Source organism: Bombus pyrosoma, linkage group LG14, assembly GCF_014825855.1.
Source record: "Bombus pyrosoma isolate SC7728 linkage group LG14, ASM1482585v1, whole genome shotgun sequence".
In the NCBI taxonomy this organism is placed as follows: Eukaryota; Metazoa; Arthropoda; class Insecta; order Hymenoptera; family Apidae; genus Bombus; species Bombus pyrosoma.
This window is the reverse complement of record NC_057783.1, coordinates 4,924,140-4,946,192: the sequence shown is the minus strand read 5'-3', so window position 1 is coordinate 4,946,192 and position 22,053 is coordinate 4,924,140. Positions and strand designations below refer to the sequence as shown.

Here is a 22,053-nt window from a genome sequence, read left to right as displayed (position 1 = left end):
CCATCGATCGGAAATTTCAAAATGCCTGTCGATCGGTCGAAAATTAGTTTGACTTTAATCGATTTTCTAATAAAGAAGGTTACAAGGAGAATGACAACTTCAATTTTAATTTCTTAATAAAGTTATAAAATGACCATGGTAGGTGTTTATATACGTGCGGCATGTATATTAAATGTAGAATATTTCAATAATAGTGGTAGAAATTTATGCGTAACTAGCTGCGGTTTGTTATTAAGGAAATTAATTTACTATATATTTATATTGTTAAATTAGTGTTGCATGGTGAGATATTGAGGATTTTGAAGGTTATTTAATTTTCTAAAACAAAAATGAATTTCCCTTGTGCGAGGCAGTTTCTACGGCCCTGGATGCGCGCGTACAGCCAAGCGTGCATTGGCACTCCCGTTATCGATCAGTCGCGTGTTAGTCCACCGTGACATGGAGGATCTTCTGCTGCAGATCGTCCGGGAATCAAGCAATGCAAAATTACAAAATTTGCGGAAGTCTGCGCAAGAAGCGTATGGTGAGTCGATTTAAAAGATTCGTTTTATATATTTCTTATGACAAGATGGTCACACTTGCTCCATAAATTTAAAGCTGATCGATACTTGTGATAATTATACTCGCCCTACAGTACCTTATCCACCATTGACTTGTGAATTATAATTCTTGTATTGGTAAAAAGCTCTTTTTTTATCAATTTATGATAAGTAAGATTCTGAAACAAACGATATATTTTATTTTATTTGTTTAATTAATTTAACATGTTTGTGTAGACTTCCTGGACAAACAGCACGGATTACTACGCGATCCACCCCACGAATTACGAGCAAAATGTCTACATACCTTTCAGTTAGCACTAGAAACGAAGAGGAGCAAATTCGTTGCATTTGGTCTGTCGGGATTACATGTGAGTATTTCATTGAATCCCTCTTTCTTCTTTTTGTCCATATTGTGCCAGTTTAGTATCGTATACATGTAAATGACGCATTCGCCCGCGGGAAGGAACTCTGCGATAAAGGGTACGATATCAGTGACCAGCTGTAACATGATATTTCTTTACTGTTCTTCGTTTTAATCCGAGACACATAGTTACTTCACAGTGCTGTTTTTCAATAGACGATGGATATAAGTCTAAAGTCAATTAGAATATTTTATTCAAATTTCGTCATAATTGGACTGCGGGTTTTTATGCATTTATGCAAAATTTAGATTGAAATAAAATATGTAAAAATATATAAAACACTCCAAATATATTAGTCGTAATATTTAGCGAGTGAAGTAAATCTCCACTTAGATGTCTTCCTTTCATTCATAAAAATACACATTTGCATAAACATCCGCAATCTACTCAAACTAAATAATCTGTAATTAATATAAACGTTTTGAATTCAGAAAATGTTAAGGGATGATAGATTCCAGTCACCGTACGAGCCAGAGGATGATTCTCTTTGGCTACCCGCGCAAATGTTGCACGCAATGAGTTCCATATTATCCCAATCTGACGACACGCAAACGGACATGCTAAAAGTGAGCCTAAATTTAACCCTTTTTTAACCCTGCTGCGTTCTTTACGTTATTTTTGATGCATTTTTCTATCTGTAATAAATTTCTTAAATCCGAGGAAAAAATAAGATAATTCTATCGATCCAATCTTTTACAATCTTTTAACCAAAGATTTTGTTGAAACATTAAATCTATTTTTGTTTATTAAAACGGGAGCGTGGCATTCAGACATAAAAATTCGAGAACTGCAGCAGGTCTAACACTCAACTGGTATCGTTACTGAATTTTAAGACATCTAATTTTATTTTTTATTTTACACTCTACGTGATAATGGCAATCAATGCTCTTTGTCGACTAAAGTGCAAAATAGAAATTAAAATTAAGTAAGTTGCGATGGTCAGCCACGATTCTGGTCGAGGATTAAAATTCATCGAAACTAATTAAGAAATATTCCACGACATATTAATCTGTATAGGTTCTGTTACAAGTTGCCTGTTCCTCTTACTGGACAATGAACGGTCGTTTAATAATCGCCATTCTCACTACTTGCTGCGAGGCTTTCGAAAATGGGAATCAAGCGGTGAGGACCGCGGCTCAAGCTGCAACCAGTCAAACGTTACGGTCTTTTTGCCTATTCCTAGGTAATTTCATTCAATGCTATTATCCGTAGTACGTTCTAGAATTTCGTGATTGTCCTTGTGATTATTTCTGGAATTTATCAGATACTCCATCGTGAAGTTCAACGAAAGTTTGATCAATAAATCTCTGCTCGCGTGACTAGTGAAACGTTCTTTGCGAATTCCGTGATTGATAAGCTGTTTCCTTTGAAACACTTTCGAGGATTTTTTCTTGAACGTTAGTAGAATTCATTAATAGGATGTTTGCTTACGTGAATTTGTATTTTTACGAATGTGGCTGAAATAAATCAAACTTGAGCAAAGCATTTGAATATTTTCGATATTTAGATATTTCAAATACTTTGAATATTTGTATATCTTATACTTGGATATTACTACACTATATCTATGCATACTTTGGATATTTGTTTGTATTTATGTTATGTAAGATCTACTCAATACGCTATTAATCTTCGCTACTAATTAGTAAAAATATCTTACTTTTCACAGACGAGGAATGTCAAGAAATGGACGAGAATGCAAAGAAGAATAAGAATTTATGGGAAAGAGGTGTCTCCTGTTTCAACGAAGCTCTGCCAATTCTTCAATACATCTGCAGCAAACTGGACGAAGCTCAGAAGTAAGGGAAAAACAATATTAATTTTATTTGAATACACATCAATTTTAGGAAACCTTATTACAGTAATGGAAGAAATGGAAACACCGTTGTATTTCTGTTGGAATGTCTGCATACCTTGATATCCTCCTTGCCTCAGAAGATTCATACGAACGCACATTTTACCACCTTCCTCTGGCAGAAATTCTGTCCTGCACTGATAGCTTTCCTAGGTACACCGAGGGTCGATAAGACGTTCACGTCTAGGGAAGGAAAAGAGAACGAAATTGGCAGAGGATCTGGATACTTGGCCACTTCTTTGAGCTTCGATAGTCACCAGGCTAAAACTGTTTATAGGTACATAATTTTAGATACAATAGTTATAAAATTTAATATTATTATTAGACGGATTATTTATACAATGTTACACTTCTATTACAATGCTAGAATATTTATGTCATTAATATTGGAATCCATTAGTTGTTTCAATATTTGGAAAATCTGTTTCACGAGAAATTATTAAATAATTTAAAGAATGTAAAAACGCATATATATATTATATTAAAGATTTTTGACAAAAGAACAAAAGCTTTAAAATAATAAGATAAGTATGTTATTTAATTCATTTGCAAAGGACAGTAGAATAAAAATGTACTCACTGTATGTTTACATCTTTAAACTTTCTATAAATGTATAAATATTCGCAGTCTAATTACGATTCAGAAAAAATTTGATGTTTAAAGTAACTTGAAAGTGAAATTTGACAATTTTTATACTTATAGCATTGGAACAGAATTAGTTCGATTAGTGGGCTGCGTGGGACCCCTTCGTCCAGTTTTAGAATCAGTATTTCACAGAATGTTACTGTATCCTCCACCTCAGCAACGCCTAGAATCTTTGAAGGCTTTGAAAGAGCTTTTGCGAAGTCCTAGTCGAATCGTTGACTTTGCTGGCCCATTATTGGTGGAAGAAGATAAATCTAGTCATATTCAGAGCGACATGGCCTTGATGAGATTGTGAGTCACTATACTAAAGTCCTTCATCTAAAATAACAGGAGTTTATTAATTTGATAATAATTAAAAATATAGAGCAATGGATTCCATCGAAGAATCAACAACTGGTGGTTTAAGTACGTTGCACGCTAGTGTGTCGTGCGTAGTCGCAATGCTCTCCGCTCTTCAGGAATTATGCGAAGGGAAGGCTATTAATCATACCTACACGTGCACGATCAATAGCTTGTACGAAGACTTGGAATCCTGTGACTACAAAGGACCTTTGACTTATCAGTGCATGGCACGGTTGCCGAAAACATACAGGTAAATTTTAATACTGTAAAATATTGTAATAAACACTGTGCGATTTAAAGGATCACTATCTTTTTCGTGAATTCTCTGTCGAATAATCACTCTGTAAAACGTTATAAAGTACAAATATTGATAAATAGATGCGTTCAGTGGTAATACCTAATGTTCTTCAATGATGACCAACAAGTAATCATAAATTTTTCTCTCATAAATTGCAATTACGCGATTAATTTCACAATTTTACATTTCTTCATAGAATTACTAGACAGAAAGATGTTACCACATTTCGTAAGTGCAGAGGACTAAATTAACATCGAATAGGTTGATGAAATGCTTCGTAGATGCATTGTTAAAAAATGTAATTAGAAAAGCCCATAAAAAGCTGCTTGATTTGCTTTCAGAGAGCAATTGGAGCTCATGAAGAAGGGAATAGGCTCCGATTCTGACTCCTCGGGGCACGGCCCATCGGAAGATGGTGATTCCACGGACACAGAAGGTCCTCAGAACGAATCTGACGAGGTTCAAGAAGAAAATAGCTTGGAAGACAACGACTACGCGATAGAGAACGAAAGGGAGAGATTGAGATTAGAAAAATTACCAAAGTGTCTTCACGTGGGTCGTCAGGTGGCTGATGAATGCAACGTGGATATGGAAAGGCATAACGCTAGAAAGTTCGTCAGGACATTGAAAAGCGACTTGATTCCTATGGTTTTGAGTCTCAGAAGCAATATAGAAGTCGACGAAGCTCTGCAGAACTTTGCTTCGGAATATTGTCAAGGTACGATAATAGTATACACGAGAAATTGATTCTTGCCCAGAATAATGTTGATTTTATCGTGTTTACTGACGGATAATGTATTGTCTGTTGCTTCCCGAGACCATGTCCCAACTTTTTGGTAATTCTTGAATTCTGAATTGTGCTTTCTTAGGAAATTATTAAGATTTTGATGCGAAATATTTGGTTACTGCTTTGAGAATTTTCATTAGGCTAAATTTTCTATTCTTTATAGAATTTTGTAGCGACTGTGATAAATGAAAATTTGTCCGTGTTAAGTCTAGAAAATAGAGTGGATGTCTCTTTATTTTATCTAACGTTGTTTTTTCAATATTCCTTTTCGTCTTTAGTAAATTGTGGACGTTTACGAATTTATGAGAAATTTCAAGATATAAAGACGCACAAAATGCATGAATGTATTAAAATACACGAAATATTCAAAGTACAATATATAATGTTACAAATTCTTATAATATTTAATGACGAATGAAAGAAATTTCCGCTTGAAGATTCTATTCTCTTAATTCTAATAATTCTATTTGTAAAAATATAAATTTGCATAAACATCCACAATTTTATTATTATATGTGCTATTTATAATTCTTCTAATTGCTACTTATAAGTTTCTTCAGTTATCATTTATAATTCCTTTATAAATTCCAAAACCAAAAGATGAAACGACATTGCGTTTACAGGAGTTTTCACAGCACAACAAAAAATGCAGGAACAGACGGACACCAGTACAGATTCATGTGCCTTGATTACGATCATGAACGCCGATGGAATTTACTTGGCCACCTATGCGGCATTATTGTTGAACTTGAAGTTGATTAGGATTAATTACTATCACGAGGATAATCGTCAGGTCCCCATCAGTGAGGTATCAATGACATCTAACACATCGTTTAAATGTTTTTCTGCAACTCTGATAATTTCTCAAAAGCTCCTGTCGCATTCTCCAGGAACAATTTGTGGAAGAAGTACACGGATCTGGAGTTCTAGTCTATCTTTCGGCAACCTGGTTGTCTGAACTGTACCAACAAGTTCTGGCGTGTAATTTACTCGAGAAATGTGGTTATAATCCGCACTACACGGATAACAGTGCTCTGATAAACGTATTAACTGGTAAATCAATTTTCTCTAATCTGAAACGAGATTGTCGAGTCTCTGGCCATGGAATTAGGACCATTCAAAATTTCTAACAGAACGAATAAGAATCTTGTAATGATAATTTAAGGATTTTCTAAATAACAATTTCTCGGCTTTTTCCACGAATTCTTATATATATGGAACAATGTTTTGGTAAGTATCAAACTTTTTTCCAACCAAAGGCAATTTACTCTTTGCGATACAATACTAAAGTTTGGGGAAGAAAAATGAAATTTTGGTACGTGTTCTTGATTCGATGGTCGAAGACTGTAAATTCTGAAAACTAATAGCTACATTTAATTTCGTAAGATGTTGATGGGATTCCTGGAAGCCAGAGAGGCGGACAGCTTTTGTCTGACTACATACGATTGGAAAAAGCTCAGCTATCTCGAAGCGAACCAACACCAGAAGCAGAAGCAGGAGCGAAGCTTTCGAGAAGAGTATTGACGTGTTGTTGGGGAAGCATGATGACTGTGTTGACGACAGGATTGAATCCTCCTAAGGAACAAAATAATAAGGGAATACTGAGCAGAAACGGTGGTAGACGAGGTATCAGGGACACCGTGATCTTGTCGTTGGAAGGTCTTCATAAAGCTGCAATTTTGAGCAATGTACTTGGTCAGTATTATTTCTTAATAAACCGTTTAATAAATTACTCTAAATACCTGAGGATATACATACAAATGTTGCCAATACGTATAGCGATTCCAGTTTTTATTTCTTCCGACTTTCATTTCCAGTTATTCTTATTCAAATTTATTTTCTTGTTAATTAGGTCTGCAGAATCGTTGTGGTTCCATCTTCGCTCTGCTGGTGAAGGCAGCCTGTACAGAGCAGTCTATTTCGAAAATCACGAGGACGAAGGATGTTCTACGCCTGAAATTACAAAACAGAGCAACTAATATTCACACATCGCACGCGTTGAGTATGGACGTACTTCTGGGCAAGGGTTTAGAACTTGGAAGTCATGGCAGCGATTGCTGGCCTCATGTTTTCACGTAAGACATCGCTAACAATTGAAATATTTTCCAGTTTCTATCCAACCTATCGAATTTATAAAGTACTGGTTAATTTTAATTTATTAAATATTAGTGGCAACTGATTAAGTAGCTTTATACTTTAAAAAGGTGTTGTTTGTACGTGAGCAAATTGGAACATGGTTTCTTCGGAAAAAATCAGAATCCATCGCTGCCTAAGACTCAGCAGAAGAAAGACAAGAAAGATAGTTCAAATGGAGATCCAAAGGGAAGCCAAGATAGGCTAAAACTTAATTTCAACATCACCGAGGAAGAAGAAACTTGGTAAAGCGTATAGAAAATTTTGATTCTCCATGAATCGACTAAACTCTTCATTACTAAAAGACAGTTTATTATTTTAGTGTCGATGTCTATAGTTTTCTATCCAGTCCATACACGCAAAATTCCAGTACAGACACAATCCCAGAAATAATCCAAGAATCGAACGCGGACAGTCAATTTAATGGAATACTTCCTGCCGACTATGCCGCAAAAATTATCTGCGTTTTATCCCAACAAGTCGACAGGCTATTTGAGAATGCTGCGCTGAAGTTGAACCTTAAAGCGTTATGTCTATTCTTGTCTGCTCTTTGCAGAGCTAGTAAAGCTCAGTTATTCAAAACCACGGATGGTCTCAAAAACAACAAGAGGTTCTGGTGGAGAAGAAGCAAACCCAGAGAAAACGAAATGAATGTGCTGCTCTTGGCTCGATTAGGAGAAGTTATGTTGAAGTGCGTGAAGAGTGGAAGGCCTCTGATTCATATAATGAGGGTGAGAGAATCTTCGTTCATCCTTTAAGAGCTGTATTTTTGTATCGTTCTTGACAGTATCGTATTTTCCTATTTTCTAGAAAATTTCTTCAACTTTTAGTTTCGTGATTGTAGAAATCCTACTTAAGAGGTGGTTAATAAGTTGAGATATCAAAAGTTAAGTCTTTATAGGTTGAAACTAAAGCGAGATTGAAATAATAAAAAACAAAGTATTCGGGAATCGCAGCAGATTCAAGATTTTATAAACGAGATGCGTCTCAATGGTTCTAAATTGGATATGCGTATTTCAGGTTTGGAGTATCCTAGGGCCGCACTTTATGGAGGCAGCTTGTCACAAGGACCGTGGCATTTCAAAAAAAGCAGTACAATGCATTCACGACTCGATGGCAGCTTTGCTGAATGAGCAAGTGGAATTGCCTCATTTCCATTTCAACGAGGCTCTTTTCAAACCTTTCGAGAACCTATTGTGCCTAGAACTATGCGACAGTGACGTTCAGGATCAAGTGAGTGATTGTTTGTCTTTAACCTTATCATAGTGTAGCTCGAGAGAAACCTCAATATAGAGCAACAAAGTATTATTATATACATTCAAGAACATAGCTATAAATTTCAAATTTTAAATGTCATCATTAGACTGCGAATATTCATGCAAATTAATATTTTTTATAAACATCATTAAAGAAATGGAACCTAAGCAGGTTTGTTTTATTTATTAAGTATTATAATGACTACGCTATTTTGCATATTTCATACATTTTTGCTATTCTATGTGCATTTTGTGCATTTTAGTATCTTTTAGATTCCTCACAAAGGCATAAAAATCCACAGTCTGATTCATCGTACCTGATATTAATATACATCTTCTATAAAAAGTGGGAAAATTATTTTTTGTATTTGACACCAGAAATGCAAAGGGTGGGTCTTTGACAATAAGAAAATAATTATTTTCTAAATATACCGAATTCTTCGTTATTTTACATTATTTTTACATTATTACAGAATCAAATCGAAAGCGTTATAAATTCAAAAATATCGGCGAGAGCAATTTATTAGAAAATAATTATTTCTTAGGTAGTTCATTTTCAATATTTGATCACTCTGATGTATTACCAAAGCGTAAAGTCGATCCAAAAGCAATATAAATTCCAAAAGCTGTTCGCGATAAAGAAGCGTAATTGTTTTCTAAATTCTTCGTACTGAATTGCCCCTCATTTTATTAAATCAACGAAGGCTTAAATCGACGCGAAAGAATTATAAATTCCTTCCAGATCGTCAGTTGCATCTGTGAGTTCGTCGAGACCAACAGAACCGAGATTCGATCGGGCTGGCGACCTCTTTTCGGAGCGCTACGTGTAGCTTCAGTTGGTAATTCAGATTCTGTCGAATCTGCGCCACTGCTGGAGGTCTTCAGGGTCTTCCTATCCACGGACAACACGCTTGTATTCGCCAATGCGGCGCTAGATTGCATTCTATGTCTCCTGAAGCACGTCCGTGGAATCGGTGACACGGAGGGTCACCAGGATGATCAGGATCAGATTGACGTTGCAGAATCCAGAAGAATGAGACTCTGTGTCGAAAGTCTGAAATATCTTCTCAGCTGTTCTGATATTCTTGCATCGATGTATGGCATGCCAGCTTGCCCGATTTTCCATTCTGCTCAAAGAATCCAAGTTTCGACCATTCCTCAATACGTCGATCCTACGATACCCAATTCCGAGCTGATCAGATTCGATAAACACGCTGAATCGATGCAGGAGACTATACCTGAAAGGCCACACGACGTATTAATGGATAACGTTCATACAATTACAACTCTGCAAAGTATGGACAAGCCAAGTGGCATTCTGAGAGTTTGGTATATTTTGATCGAAGGCCTAGCAAGCGCTACCATGATTTGCCCTAAACGTTACCAACCTCACGCGTTGGAAACCTTGTTCCATTTACTGAGAGACGCGTTGCATATTCCTGGGCCAACGTTTGGTTTATACTGTGTCAATCACCTGCTTCTGCCTATGGTGCAGAACTGGTTGAGGAGGACGTCGAAGATCTTCAGAGGATGGGACAATTTCGCGCCTAATTTTAAACAATGCTGTGGACTGACTACGGATTTGGTTGTTGATTACTTAACTCATTTACAAGGTAATTAACATATCATCTACCTTGTTACATTCTCTCGGTCATTTTCTAGCCGATCTTATTTCGCTCTGATCAAAAAGTATCTCCAGTTATCTGGAAGTGTCTTAAAGAATAAAAAAGCTGTCGTTGATATGCAGATTTGTAGATTTCTCGTTTCAATTTCACGTTAAATTTTTGTCTTCTTTATTGAAATAAAAGCAAGATTGAAATAGAAAAATTCGAGGATTACAGCAGGGTTAATAACACGTGATGCTTAAGGCACAGAGAAGAGATAATTTCGACGAGATAAATTTATAATTTGCGTTTGCAAATGGATTTTAGGACCCGAGGTACTTAGAAGAAACAACGCCTATTTATCAGCTACGACGTTGATGTTGAAGCAATTGTTGCTAGTAATGGCGGAATGCGTGGTCCAACCCACGGAGAGTATAGCTCGTCTAGGTTGCGCCTGTATTAGGTAAGTATCTTTTGATCGAAACCTAGGCCTATAAGAATTGTTTAGAAGTTCGAAACCTCTGCGAGCTGGGACATATGTACGCGCAATATATTAACACGGATCGAGATCAAAGTCCTCTATTCGTTCCAACGCTTGATGACTCACTATCGAATTAAGATCACCGAGTCGCAAAGAAGGCGCTCCATTCTTCTCACCGTTGAAAACCTAATCTAACTCGAAGAATCGACCTGTATCGTTAAATCAGAAAATTTATCAAACGTTCATCCATTTCGAGGATCCATTTCCCATCACCCGTTACTGATACACTGATGCTCGTACACTAATTAAGAAGATCGAACGAAAACCGAACGAGGCTCCAAAAAGATGGGTCAGAATTCAAAGATCGAAGATTCAAGACCTAACTCATTATAATCTTCATTGCGAACTAATCTGTTTTACCAAGTTAAAAAAAAAAAGATTAAATGTACGCATTGCCACCAAACTTACACCCTCTTACACTTAATTGAAAGAATCTCCAGTAGAAGGTGGAAGAGCTTGGAGAAGTACGAAGATCGATTGAGATCTCCTATGTTGATTGAAAGGATCGAAGGAAAAGAGAGAAGGTTCGAAGAGGACGAGGATCGATCAGAAGAGAGAAAGGGTGAATCATAACGCGGAGGTTCGTTGGAATGTCCATCGACGGAGGTTAGATATATCGTCGTTACGGGCGTAGCGTGCGTGTAAGATGATAACGAAGCTTGACAGGCTGTCCGGTGGGATAAGGTAGCCACCGACACTCGACACCCCCGGAGCGTCGTGTCAGCGACTCACACAAATCCGACAAGAGGACGTATACAAGCGACAGCCCCCGTCTCTTCCGTCTATCTTGCTCTAACTATGGGCCGGATGGATCCGTTTGTCGTTCGTTTTCTCCATATTAATGCACGGCATACATCGACACGCGTGTAATTCAATCTTAGCCGGGGTCGATCGCGAAGTATCGATGTACAGGCGTGCGCGGAGTTTAAAAACGGGACAGGTTCGCGGGCAGATAGCTAGCCTGGCACTGAATGACGAACGGGATCCTGATCTGAAATCTTAGAGTCACCCACTCTTGGTAGCAACCTATATCTGCTGTTTGCGAGCGGAGAAATTAACCCTTTCGCGATTTAGCCATTCGCGTACGATCTTTTTTCCCGTTTCGTACAAGTCCTACAAACTTGTCGAGTTAAACAAAATTGTTAGGAACGATCTTTGTATTCAAAGATATTCTCGTTCTTCTCAACGTGATCTTCAGTGATCAATTCGTGTAATTATAGACGTAAGAATTAGAAAAAAGATAAAGCAGGAAATATGAAAATGATACGACGATAAGGATTCGGACGTCGCAGTGGCCGTGTTAATTTTTCAATAAGGAATTTAATAAAGAATATTTCATCCCAGAAGAAAATTAATAAATTTTCTAATTGAAGCTTGTAGCGTGATTCGAGGCGGATGAATTTTCTTTTGCTACCGATCTTTCGAGTAATTATTCGAGCGATTGTTTTAGAAGATATTACGCTTTATAAACTGTTATATAAATATATGTATAACAAACCGAAACAAAGTAATTGTAGATTCTTTCTCACGAATTCCAATGACATGATTCTAACCGTTATTTTACCTATCGAATAATTAATCAGCCATGCTAAGAGTTTCGAGGGTTCCTGTGCGAAATATTTTCCGTGTTAAATATTATACTAAGTTTCTGAATACTTGGAAAGTTTAATTTTTAGGATTCTTCTATGATTCAATGCGATGATGTCTGCAATGTCTGCGCAGGCACGTTCTAGTGAGCAGCGGGCCGCTACTCACCCCAGAACAATGGGAAGTTTGCGGCGTCGCCTGTTACCGCGCTTGTTCAAATTCCCTGCAAGAGTTGCACCAGCTGACCATGGCTTTCTCGCCGAGATCCGAGTCCTTTTGCGGTGACATTGCACAGGTCAAGGTTGCAGTGCGACTAGATGCGACCATCGAAGAATCAGAAGAATCAGAAAGGCTGCGACAGCTCACTGCTCAGGTAAGTTGATTTGTTACGCTTTTCTATTTAAATATTCTTCAATTTGGAAGATGATATTATCACTTTTCTGGCTGTTTGACGTTCGTTGTGCTTCTCTGTGTCCTCACAATCGCCACCAAGAGTTGTCAACTGAACGTGTTCGTTCGATAATCGCTAAAGCGGTGATCGATGATGGTTAGATAGAGAACCTTTATGACTCGATGTGTTTCCTTCATTTCTCGTGAATCGAAGGATTTTCAGCGGTACGGAGGCAACTCCTATATGTGAAATATATCTGTTGAAAGAGAAAGAAAGGTTTCATATCGAAGGGTACAAGAGCACAAAAGTTGTGTAGTAGTCTAGTTTGAAAAACTATTAGATCGGCCAATAAGTTCGTGTCACGATTCGCTCATACTCTTTATGAGATATTCTCATACTCTTTGGGGGGATGAAAGGCGGTAAGATTAGAAGTCAGAGCTATAAGATTAAGCCCACTCTAGAAGAGATACTTGAGTGGTAAATCGATGAATATACTATGAGTTTCATAAGGAAAATACAATAACAATTGCTATATACAGTATTTGTTCCCTTTACATTGTAGATATTTTATTATTATAGAAAGATTTAAGAAGTTTCCAAAAAAGTTTCAATCTTAAATAAACAAGAACAACATTTTTGTGATCCGTTAAATGAAATAGAAAATTGATCGATGCAGCAGGTGTCTTGAATATCTTGAATATTCCACTATCGACTATCCATCGATATTTAAGAAAAACTAGGAATGGAACCGATGCTGAATGCATCTAAACAATACAGAAATGAAATACGCAAACTTGTTGGGCGACCTGAATGCTTGATTTTTAGTTGGTTTCCGTTGGTTTACTCAAATTATTGGACAGTGGAGATGCCTCCTTATTGCAATTACCCTTTGATTGACTGTTTATTTTTGTCAACATGTAGATGGTTATTCGTGATTTACTTATTCGGTGAATGAGTGAGAGAGTGTTTCTGTATAACGTAGAAGTTAAAAACGCATATGTCGAGAAAAAAAAGATTGCCTGCGAGAGAGTGTCACACGTGGTGCCCTCCTGACCTGACTTGCTCTCAGGTGAGCCAGCTGCGCGAGGTATTGTCTGCGATCAAGAAACAGAATGCGGCGTCACTGCCGACGACACCTTTCCAGGATTCGATGACCATTGAGACGACACTGATCGACCAGCACACTACCTCCTACTCCGTTGGTTGTAGGCAGCACACGACACCCCTCGATTACACTAACACTACGTCGAACACGGGTCCCCATTGGCTTTAGCCGCCCACGGTAACTCACGTCATGGATTTTAAGAAAAAAAAAATCAATGAGAAAATATTTAAAAAATTAAAGGAAAGAAAGAAAAAAAAAAAACGATAGGAAAGAGCAAACAGACAAACGAATGTAATCGCATCGATTCTTCTTCTGTCGACCGATGAAACGATGAGAAACAATATTTTAGAGAGTTTTCGATTCGCGACGATTACGATTCATCGCGGTTTTGACCGAGACGAGAAATATACTCGTGACGCGTGGTCGTCGTCGACAGGCCTGCTTTCGAGAGCCACGTTCTTCGCGACTCGAGATTCACTGCAACCGCAGCTTTTCTGCCTTATCTAGTTCCTTACGAGAAACTTTTCTCCTCAAGCGACATTGTGATCGTAAATCTCGTGTACGATTTTGTTTTAGAGCACACCGAGTTTGTGATCTATTTCTTTTTTCTTTTTTTTTTTATAACGTATGATAGCTTTGTCGAGTAAAATCCAAAAATACTAGGTTTCCAGACGCAGAGATGGCCCTCTTAGTGGCTCTAATACTTGAAAAATCTATGATATGTTGTAAAAGGAAAAAAAGTCAGAGATTCAGTGTGCTTTAAAACGAGGTACAGCCTAAATGTTTATTCTAGACACACAGATTTTTCTATTTTTTTGCATCGACGTGCCTCGTGAATCGTGCGCTTTGCGTGTATTTACGCTGTCATCTGAATGGCTGATGGCAATACGGTGGCGTAGAATTAATAACCATACAAAACCGTTGCTTAAACGGTTCTTTTAAAATAAATAAACGAGAAGATATCTTTTAAACTGTTTTTATCCGAATTCTATGCCATTGTGCAATGCAATTAGATGTTTGTTAAAAAATGCCAAACTAGACAGAGAGAGAGAGAGAGAGAGAGAGAGAGAGAGAGAGGGAGAAAATAATGAGAAAAAGATCTTTGTACTTGAGACTGCGTATTGTCGATACGTTCGTGGTTTTAATGTATTTTTGTACCGCTCGAATGTGTTCGATGCAGAATGTGTCAAATACAGATATGCTTTTATCATTCGCTCTGATGCGTTCTTGTATTGCACCCTTATTCCTTCATCGGCCTGCGCGATGAAAATCGTATGGGAAAACAGAGAAAAGGATGGGAAAGAATCAAAGTAAGCCTGTCGACGCTGATACGACGCGATTGGTCATCAATCATCTCGTTTAGACGTTTGCACTCGCTGGTAGAAGGCACAGGTCAGGCTGCAGAACCTCTTCGACGAGGTCCTTTTCATTACAATCATTCGATCACCACGGTCCCTGAAAAATTTGCCAAATATTTTTATTTCAGTAGATTTTTCATCGAGAAGATCTTATATTAGATTTAATACAGATGTATTAAGTTTCTACTTGCACTTACAGACGTATCAATTGCAGATACAGAAGATATAAATAATTATTAGAATAAAGGACCCCGTCGTTGGCCGAGATATCATTTAAATTTAACTTGGCACGGTCTTGCGTATCACCATTAAAATCCATGGCTTGAGTCCATGGCTAGAATTTCACTGTCACATAATATGTACGTGATGAGATATACGACACCTATTCTAGAAGCTGCAGCTTTCGTAGAATGCACACATGTTTACTGACCGACTGAATTAATCGAATCACGTTAGGTTCGAGTTAGAGCCCGCCGTATCTCGATGATCTTTCGATTATTCACGAAAATACGGTGAACATCGCGTCACGATGAACATGAACATCATCTTTAGTCACAAAATCACGACCATCATCTGCAACTGTTTTTCAGACATCACGCACGATTGCTTTTGTAGCTTCTCGAATCGAATACGCATAAGAAAAACGAGAGGAGAGGAAAGGAAAATGAAAAAGATAAGATCGAGAGATAAAAGTTAAATTAAACGTACGAAGAAAAAAAATTTGCGTTTGACAAAAGACGAAAACTCGTGTCGAGGATCTACGAAGAATCGTGCGATGAAAATTCAATGCTGTTAGGTAGGCATATTGAAGAAAGATCTTGTGCCTTCAGGTGTTCCTCCTGGAGGAACAACGCACCGAAGATACTTCGAGAAGATCTGACGGCGGATCCTGCGTTTTCCTTCTGTATCCACCCTCGGTGGCTTCCACACTCAATCCCGATCTTTATATCGTTAGAGTTCATCTCAGAGCCTTGATTGTTGGCCTCTTGGTCCATCAGATGCTTCTTCATTGCATCGCCATTATTCTTTTGCAAGGTCCTGATTCGTCTTTCGCTAGGTATGTATCTTTCAAATAAATAGCAACGAATCTTTCTAATCAATCTTCTTAACACGTTCGCTATCACAGAAAAAGATTATAGATTTACATATCAAATTTTACGATAGCTATTCAAAATTTATGGCAAGGGAATTAAGGCAAAGATAGAAATTTGAAGAATATCTATTTTCAAATATCATACCACTAAATATTACCACTATACGAATAGTAATTTATTTTTTAAATTAAACTTATTATTATTAATTTAGAAAAGAACATTTCAATGATAATGATAATCAATGTTTTATCGTTATTAATACACTTGTGTCACGAACAATAACATTCTGAGATTTCTTTTACAGTTTAGAATTGAATCTAAATTAATTTTAAATTTAATTTTAAAAAGCGAACGTGTTGAACATAGTTAAGACACAGTTACAAAGTTCACTTCGATTCCAGTTTGTCTAACGTCATACCACAATCAGCAGCATCCACATCGTCAAAAACAGTGATACCAGGTTTCCTGTCTTGTCTAACCAATCACCACATAGACATTTTCCTCTCAGCTTTGGATCTATCTTACGCAGCAGCTTTAAAATTTGACTGTCGTCCTGGATTAAAATTCTTGGTCCAAAAGGTGGCTAATCTGCCTCAACCAGCGAATCTCTATCGTCAAGCTGGAGTGGCTTGGACGATCAAGATCGTCACTCTATTCGTACTCTGTTTACACAAAATAGAAGACACGCAAGCTAGCTTAGAAACCGTGAAAATGATCCTCGCTTCGAACTCAGGCGACAGAGAACCTCTCAAAGAACCGAGTCTTCGAAAACTTTCGAAATATCTGAAACAATTACGAACTACATTCGAAGAACTTTGCGAAAGTTACGTGGAAGTGGTTTTGGACGAAGATGGAAGACACACGAAAGTAGATAGCTTTTCCGAAAGGAAGATATTTTTTCTGATAGCCCAACCGGACGATTTTCCAGAGATCACAGGGAAAGAACCGATCAGTGACAGAGTTCTGGCTACTCCAGCTCCCATCGAATTGCCCGAAGGTCCAGACGATGTAGAAGATGGGGAAGATCAAATGGATCAAGAATATCAAGAAGATCAGGAGGATATCGAGAACTATAATCCAAATTTGGACTACGAAAGTGGATTGGAGGAGCTTGGTCCAGAGTGTGAAGACGATCCCAGACCTTTTAGGCTGTCTGACCTAGCGGTGGAGTATTCTACTGATTCTGGTCCTCAGTCTGAACCGGAAACCGATGACTCTAGACCAGTCTCTAGATTAGGATCGGTCACAGAGAAGGCTGTGTACCCTGATAGATCCGGCGGTACTTCCAGCGAAGGATACATAGATGGAAAATACAATTCCACTACACCGGCACCTTCACGATTCATTAATACCAGAGATAATTTGTATTACGAGTTTGATTCTTTAAGAAGAACCGAGTATGTCGACTCTTTTGGGACTTCTGTGTTGGAAATTAAATCTACGAACACTAGCTTGACGTACGACGAAGCTGATTTGTTCAGGAAATCAAAGTTGGAAAGAAGATGGAGCGATGCTTGTCTGTTGACTCGGAAAAGTTCCTTGCGATTCGACGAGCGAGTTGAAACCGACGACTCTGCGAAATTCGTGAGATTCAATCCCAATAATATTCGGTGTAAATCGGTGATGGAACTGAGAAAAACAGCTGGGTCCACGGTGTCTGAATCGTCGAACGATCTGGAGATGTCTCCGCGTGTTTCCTCGAAAATTGGAGAAAAGGAAGAGGACGATTTACCTAAAATTTTCGATAATATAGATGAGTTGCTTCGTGATTACGAGAGAAGCAAACGAGGCTTTAGAACCAATCCGTTTTTAAGAAAGAATGGCGGTGATTCTAACGCGGAGACTGAAGAGATAGCAAGTCAGGAATCTGCGTTTCATAAGAAGAGTAATGTATGCAAGGACAGCGAAGCTCACAGGAATGCTTGGGCAGACATGCTGACCACAGTTTTGGATTGGACTCTGGCTTTGTCTGTAAGTTGTAAATGCTTTTTTCAACTTTTTCGAATTTTTATAAATGAGGAGTCCAAGTGCGATTCGTGAACAACGTTTATGTATTTAGGAAATATTTCAAGGTACGAAGACGCATTGAAAATATATAAAAAATATATGTACATATTTATATAAAATTTAATAAGGTATATATGAAACATCTAGGATAGTTCCATTCAATGAAACATGATTTTACATAAAGACACATTTCTTATCGTTAAATATTCATCATTTCATAATTGAGAACGAGAAAATTCAAATAATAAACGAAATAAACGTTAAAAAAGTATAAAGCAATATTTTTAATTTTTATTTTACTTAAATGTCACTAGTGCTGGAATAATTTATTTTAATTTTTAAGATTAGTTTCTTATATAAAAATACTTGCATATAAAATGAAGGAAACATTCTCTATATAAAATGTCCAAAGCATAGTTACGACAACACCTGCGACGATATTTAACAACTAAACAAATCTCTACCTGGATTTCACTTTTTAATTATATTCGTAGTAATATGAATTTGCATAGGTAGGCACAGTCTACCGATGAGGCTAGCTTCAGTGCTGCTGAAATATCAGAATACATTTTCCATATTGTTTTCCGCGTATTTTCCACGACTCACGTCCGGAAGCCTCGATTATAAAAATTCTGTGATATCACAAAGGCCTGAAATCTCTGATTTTAAATTTGTTGTTATTCGAATCGGCGCCTTATCTTATCAAAAGCGTGATGTTAAAAATATTTTTCACAGGATGATCAACTGATTCCGCTGCTTCCTGTTTTCGCCAACGGTATAAGAGTGTTGACACGGTACGCGGTCGACCAGGTTCTCAAACAACGATTGTCTACGCTTTTTCATCGAATCGCAGTGTTATACGGGTTGACGAGCAATTAGGAACAGCTTCAATACATCTGGGAACAGATGTATTTTCACAATTCATTCTGAAGTTCTTTGGTGCTAATCGAAGACACTGAATGTTAATGGAGTGTCTGCATGAAATTCGAGCGTTGAAAGGATGTTTGAAACTGTTTCTCAACGTTTACAAAGAATCCATGACTGTTCGAAGAACGTAACTGGTTTCAGTCAATACATTCTCAATAAGTATTAAATCTTCCACTTTACGACGAAGAAGAACGTTAATAGACTGATGACCAGAGTCAATCTACGAGTTTAAGACGACAGATTGTTGTATTTCAGGATGTTTTTCAAGAGGAACAACCAGCGAACGATTTTAACTCTATTTTAAGAAGCTGTATTTTCCACATTCATCCTCTCGCTGAAGTTTTAAGGACCATTTCGCATGTCACGATCATTAATCGACTTCGAGAAAGAGATCGGAAATTTGACGAGGGAGTAAGGTATAAAGATACTTTCTTCATCCATAATTTTCATCAAGAAGGGAAAAAGAGATAACAAGGATTCCACGATTCTCGTGAAGATCAAAGATCACTTCGTTACGGGAGTAACGAAGTCGCAAGTTTTCAGCTTCGCGAAAAATTGAAGCAACTTCGAGTAGTATAAATAGGAGCATTGCGTCCATAATTCTCTTCGAAAAAGAAAGAGATAGGAAAGATTGCACGATTACCAAGAAGATCAACGACGATTTTGTTACTTCGAGAAAAATACCAATTCTCAGTTTCACAAGGAAGCGAATGATTTTCAATTTGTACAGTGGAATCAGTTACATCGTGTAAACGATGAACGATATTAAAAAAGGAGGAAAAACGAGGAAAAGGTTCCACGTCAAGGGATCATCATCTACGTCATCTCTTTGCAAAGTTCCACGATAAAGAAGATAAAAGATCAACTTCACGAAGAACTGAACGATTTCCAGTTCGAACAGTATAATCGGAAACATCATATACGTAAGAAAACAACGTAACTTTGATTCATTTTTCAAAGGAAAGAAACAATGTCTCCTTTTCATCGTGGAAGCCTCGCCTATCTCTAGTTTACCGCTGAGACGCGTCGACACGAAGAGACAAGGATTTTATTTACGATCCACTCTGCACGCACATCTTCTCGATTCTCATTTTATGCTCTTTGCGCTTAACTGTAGTTTGCGGTCCAGTCGCAGAGTCGGATGTACCGGGATTTTACATCCATCGGTCGAACACACGCGTCGCGACCAGTTCGATACATTTCGTCAGCTGCCACGGAGTTTACCTACGGATATTTCGACATTTTTAACAGAATTCTACGATTTTCCTTTCTTTTTTTTAACGAGGCACCAACGATTTCTAACGAAATTCTATAATTTTTCCAGCTTCTTTCTTTCTTCCTTTTCTAAGAGAAACTAGCTATTTTTAAAAGAATTATAGGATTTCTTTTCTTTCTTTTTCACGGAAAAGGAGGAAATTCGTAAAAAATCTCAGAGTGATTCTTCTGCCTCAATATATCTAAAAGTAAATCTAGAACTTCGAAAAACCAAAAACAAGGAAGTGCATTACATGTTTCTTTCTAGATTTACTTTTTGAAATATTTCTCACTCAATTATATTCCGTTTGTTCTGATTCATCCACGAATTGGATACACCAGAGAGTTACTGTTACTAATATAAAAGGCGAGAGCGTAATTAGCGAGTTAAGAGTTAAAGATCGACGTTGATTTTGGAAGTTAGAAACAGATTGCCTAGAATAGAAATGTTATTTTTCGTGCGAACAAAATGACGAAAGGGATTTAGATTGATAGAAAGCTTTCTGATTTTGCCAAAGACTTCTTCAATGCATCGTAATTGATAACAATCGTAGCGAAATGAGACGAAAAATAAGAAGAAGAAGAAAATGAAAATGACGTTATATTTTCCTGTAAATAGTAAGTCTTGCTGCTGGTTCATGGCGACACGATTAAACCAGACGGGCTAGATATTTTTATTGTTAATTTTTACCGTTACGATATTTAGCCGACGGCTAGTAAATGATTTTTAGTTTCGTTTGTCGCTTCGATATATATTATACATATATTTTGTATATCGTTTGTATGTTAAAAACGAGAAGAGAAGAATTGACAATTGTTGTATAAATCGATCCATCGCCCCCTCGAATTTTCTAATTCTGTCCTCAGATAATTCCATCGGTGTTGTAAGTATTGTTGAGCGTCAGATCCTTTAAATGATGAAAAAAAAAGAATGTGGAGGGGTTACTTATTGATAATAAAACGTGCCTACGTAGAACCCTATCTTCTTTTGTTTTTTCTTCTTTAAAGAACAAAACACACACGAAAAAGAGATAAACGAAATTTACTCAAAGCCGAATAATTTTCTCCGTGCGAGAAAAAGAACGAAATGCGGACAGTATTGACACATATAGTATTTTTAATCGAGATCAGCGTAACCTGAGCACGATAGACAAGTAAGAGATGTATGAGCGTGAAACGTTCGATTATTTCAAGTTAATAAAATTGTACTACCGAATCTATCGTTCGAAATGAGGGCAACTGGTTGCGGAACGTTACTTATAGAAGATGAAATGAAACGAAACTGCATCCAGTTTTCCTCGAGTTAAAAAACTTCTTTCCCTGTCCTGCACGAACTAGCACATTAAATGATTATATTACGTTTTAGCTAAAATTTTGAAGAATTTTTGTAGAAATATTCAAGAACTTTGCTCAAAGAACTCTTATACAAATTTTGGAAAAATTCTCTGGGAACTTCCATAAAAACTTCAATAAAAATCTTCCTAGAAACTCGTAATTTCCATCCAGTTCCAACACTTGTGTCGACCAAGTTAATAGATGAAAGAACAGTCATACGATTACCTTCCCTTCGAAGCTGGATGTACTTCGAGAAGTATCAAAGGTGTCGACGATTTCCTGCGAGACGAAGTGCATTTTAGTTCTTTTTAACGGGCTTAGGAAAGGGCGGGAGAGTCTTGTCTGCGGTCAAGTCATCCTCGTAAAGAGGGAAGCTTATGAGCGACGGTCGCCTCGGCTTATTCCATGCTTTTATTCCTGTCCCATTCGGCGAGGTAGTAAACATCAGCGAAGAGGAAGCGGGAAAGCGTGCAACCTCTGAAGAAGATGACGAACGCAGAAGAACGCCACGTTTCTTTGGTGAAAGTTCACGCATAGATTCTGTTCCTCCAAAGACTACGCCTTCCATGA

At 37.5% G+C, this 22,053-nt stretch overlaps 1 protein-coding gene across 5 annotated transcripts; it reads left to right on the top strand.

Annotated features, from left to right (window-relative positions):
• The first annotated feature begins 9 nt into the window (after positions 1-9).
• LOC122575205 (brefeldin A-inhibited guanine nucleotide-exchange protein 3) lies at positions 10-21,364 on the top strand. Of its 5 annotated transcripts, none has more exons than XM_043743843.1 (23): positions 10-138; positions 354-523; positions 777-910; positions 1,396-1,530; positions 1,982-2,147; positions 2,634-2,763; positions 2,827-3,096; positions 3,522-3,755; positions 3,829-4,056; positions 4,446-4,822; positions 5,515-5,699; positions 5,782-5,944; positions 6,278-6,586; positions 6,744-6,966; positions 7,096-7,269; positions 7,347-7,755; positions 8,045-8,257; positions 9,023-9,893; positions 10,212-10,347; positions 12,148-12,385; positions 15,697-15,923; positions 16,362-17,931; positions 18,703-21,364. In XM_043743843.1, the coding sequence occupies exons 2-23, from the start codon at positions 439-441 to the stop codon at positions 18,844-18,846; spliced, it is 6,621 nt and encodes a 2,206-aa protein (XP_043599778.1). In that variant the 5' UTR covers positions 10-138; positions 354-438; the 3' UTR covers positions 18,847-21,364. The 5 variants fall into 5 exon arrangements, with proteins under 5 accessions (XP_043599778.1, XP_043599777.1, XP_043599776.1 ...); XM_043743842.1 differs by having other exon boundaries at positions 2,812-3,096; positions 5,527-5,699; XM_043743841.1 differs by having other exon boundaries at positions 2,812-3,096.
• Positions 21,365-22,053: the final 689 nt, after the last annotated feature.